Source organism: Camelina sativa, chromosome 11 (genome assembly GCF_000633955.1).
Source record: "Camelina sativa cultivar DH55 chromosome 11, Cs, whole genome shotgun sequence".
Classification (NCBI taxonomy): domain Eukaryota; kingdom Viridiplantae; phylum Streptophyta; class Magnoliopsida; order Brassicales; family Brassicaceae; genus Camelina; species Camelina sativa.
Genome location: NC_025695.1, coordinates 4,945,308 through 4,946,408, shown reverse-complemented (window position 1 = coordinate 4,946,408; position 1,101 = coordinate 4,945,308). Strand labels below are relative to the sequence as shown.

The window sequence follows — 1,101 nt, the reverse complement described above, 5'->3', positions numbered from 1 at the left end:
AAAAAAAAAAAAAAAAAAAAAAAAAAACTCGTCTCGACGTAAAGTTTTGTAACTTAATTTGTAGTTAGTGTTTTTAGAAAAGTGTGTTACGATTATTTTATTACGACAGTGGTCTCAGTTAAACAAAATATTCAACTTCTTATATCTTGACTTAAAGTAACGAACAAAAGAAGACCTAATAAGTTGAATTGTACGTACGTATTATTCAAGATGGTACAGATAAGTTGGATTATACATCTATTATTCCACATGGTACAGAATTTTTAAAAAAGAGTATTTTGGAAACCGACACTAAACATATCCTCCTATTGAAAGTTGCTATGCAGGCAGCCACTATTGAAATTGAAAGTACTAGGCCGTCACAGCACACCTCTTTGTTCATTATGGACTTTTAATTATATCTTACAAGAACCAATCTTATAGGCTTACTACAAATATTTGCCAAGAGCCCAAGAAAGAAGTGTGATCCAAATGTTTATAACTTTCGTTGAGACTTGAGAACTATCCAAAAATATACAAATAGCGAAACTAATTTTATTACAAATAATATCATAACTTGGGCTTCTGCAAATCTTCCACCAACTTATTTGGCAACGAAACTTCCTCTAACTACTCTCTTTCACAAAAGAAAAATAAAATATGATCATCGATGATCATGTTGAAAACTAGTTAAGCTAAAACATCTCTTAGTATGATGAACCATAAAATCTCTAGTATTATTATTAGTATTGGTCATCTTCATCCTCTTCTCTTTCAGCTTACTAGTTTCATCATCATCACTACTGTCATCATCATTATCATCTTTGTATTTGTGAATGTCCTCTAGGTCAGATTCTTGCAATGCAAGTAAAGGCATGGAATTAGGANCACGTCCTTGGTACGACATGGTTTGTTGGCCTTTCAAGAGAGGACGAGCAGTGAAGTTGAGGTCTTGAGTCTTAAGTAGGTCCTTGGCTAGCTCGGCCGAGGAGATGACGGCGAGTCTACGGCCTCCGATTTTCATAGTGAAAATGGGGCCGTATAGCTTGGAGAGACGGAAAAGGAAATGTTGTGGGTTGAACTTCTCCATCTGGTGAAGGTTTCCTATAATAGGAAGACCTT

General features: G+C 34.9%; 1 protein-coding gene across 1 annotated transcript in view; it reads right to left on the bottom strand.

The window, feature by feature from the left end:
• Nucleotides 1-1,099, bottom strand: part of LOC104727643 (cytochrome P450 83B1-like) — a gene marked incomplete at its 5' end in the record, with an annotated part of 3,293 nt that extends 2,194 nt beyond the window's left edge. The window contains one exon of the mRNA XM_010446732.2: nt 833-1,099. Within this exon, the coding sequence (XP_010445034.2) occupies nt 833-1,099 (267 nt within the window). The remainder of the gene's footprint in view (nt 1-832) is intronic.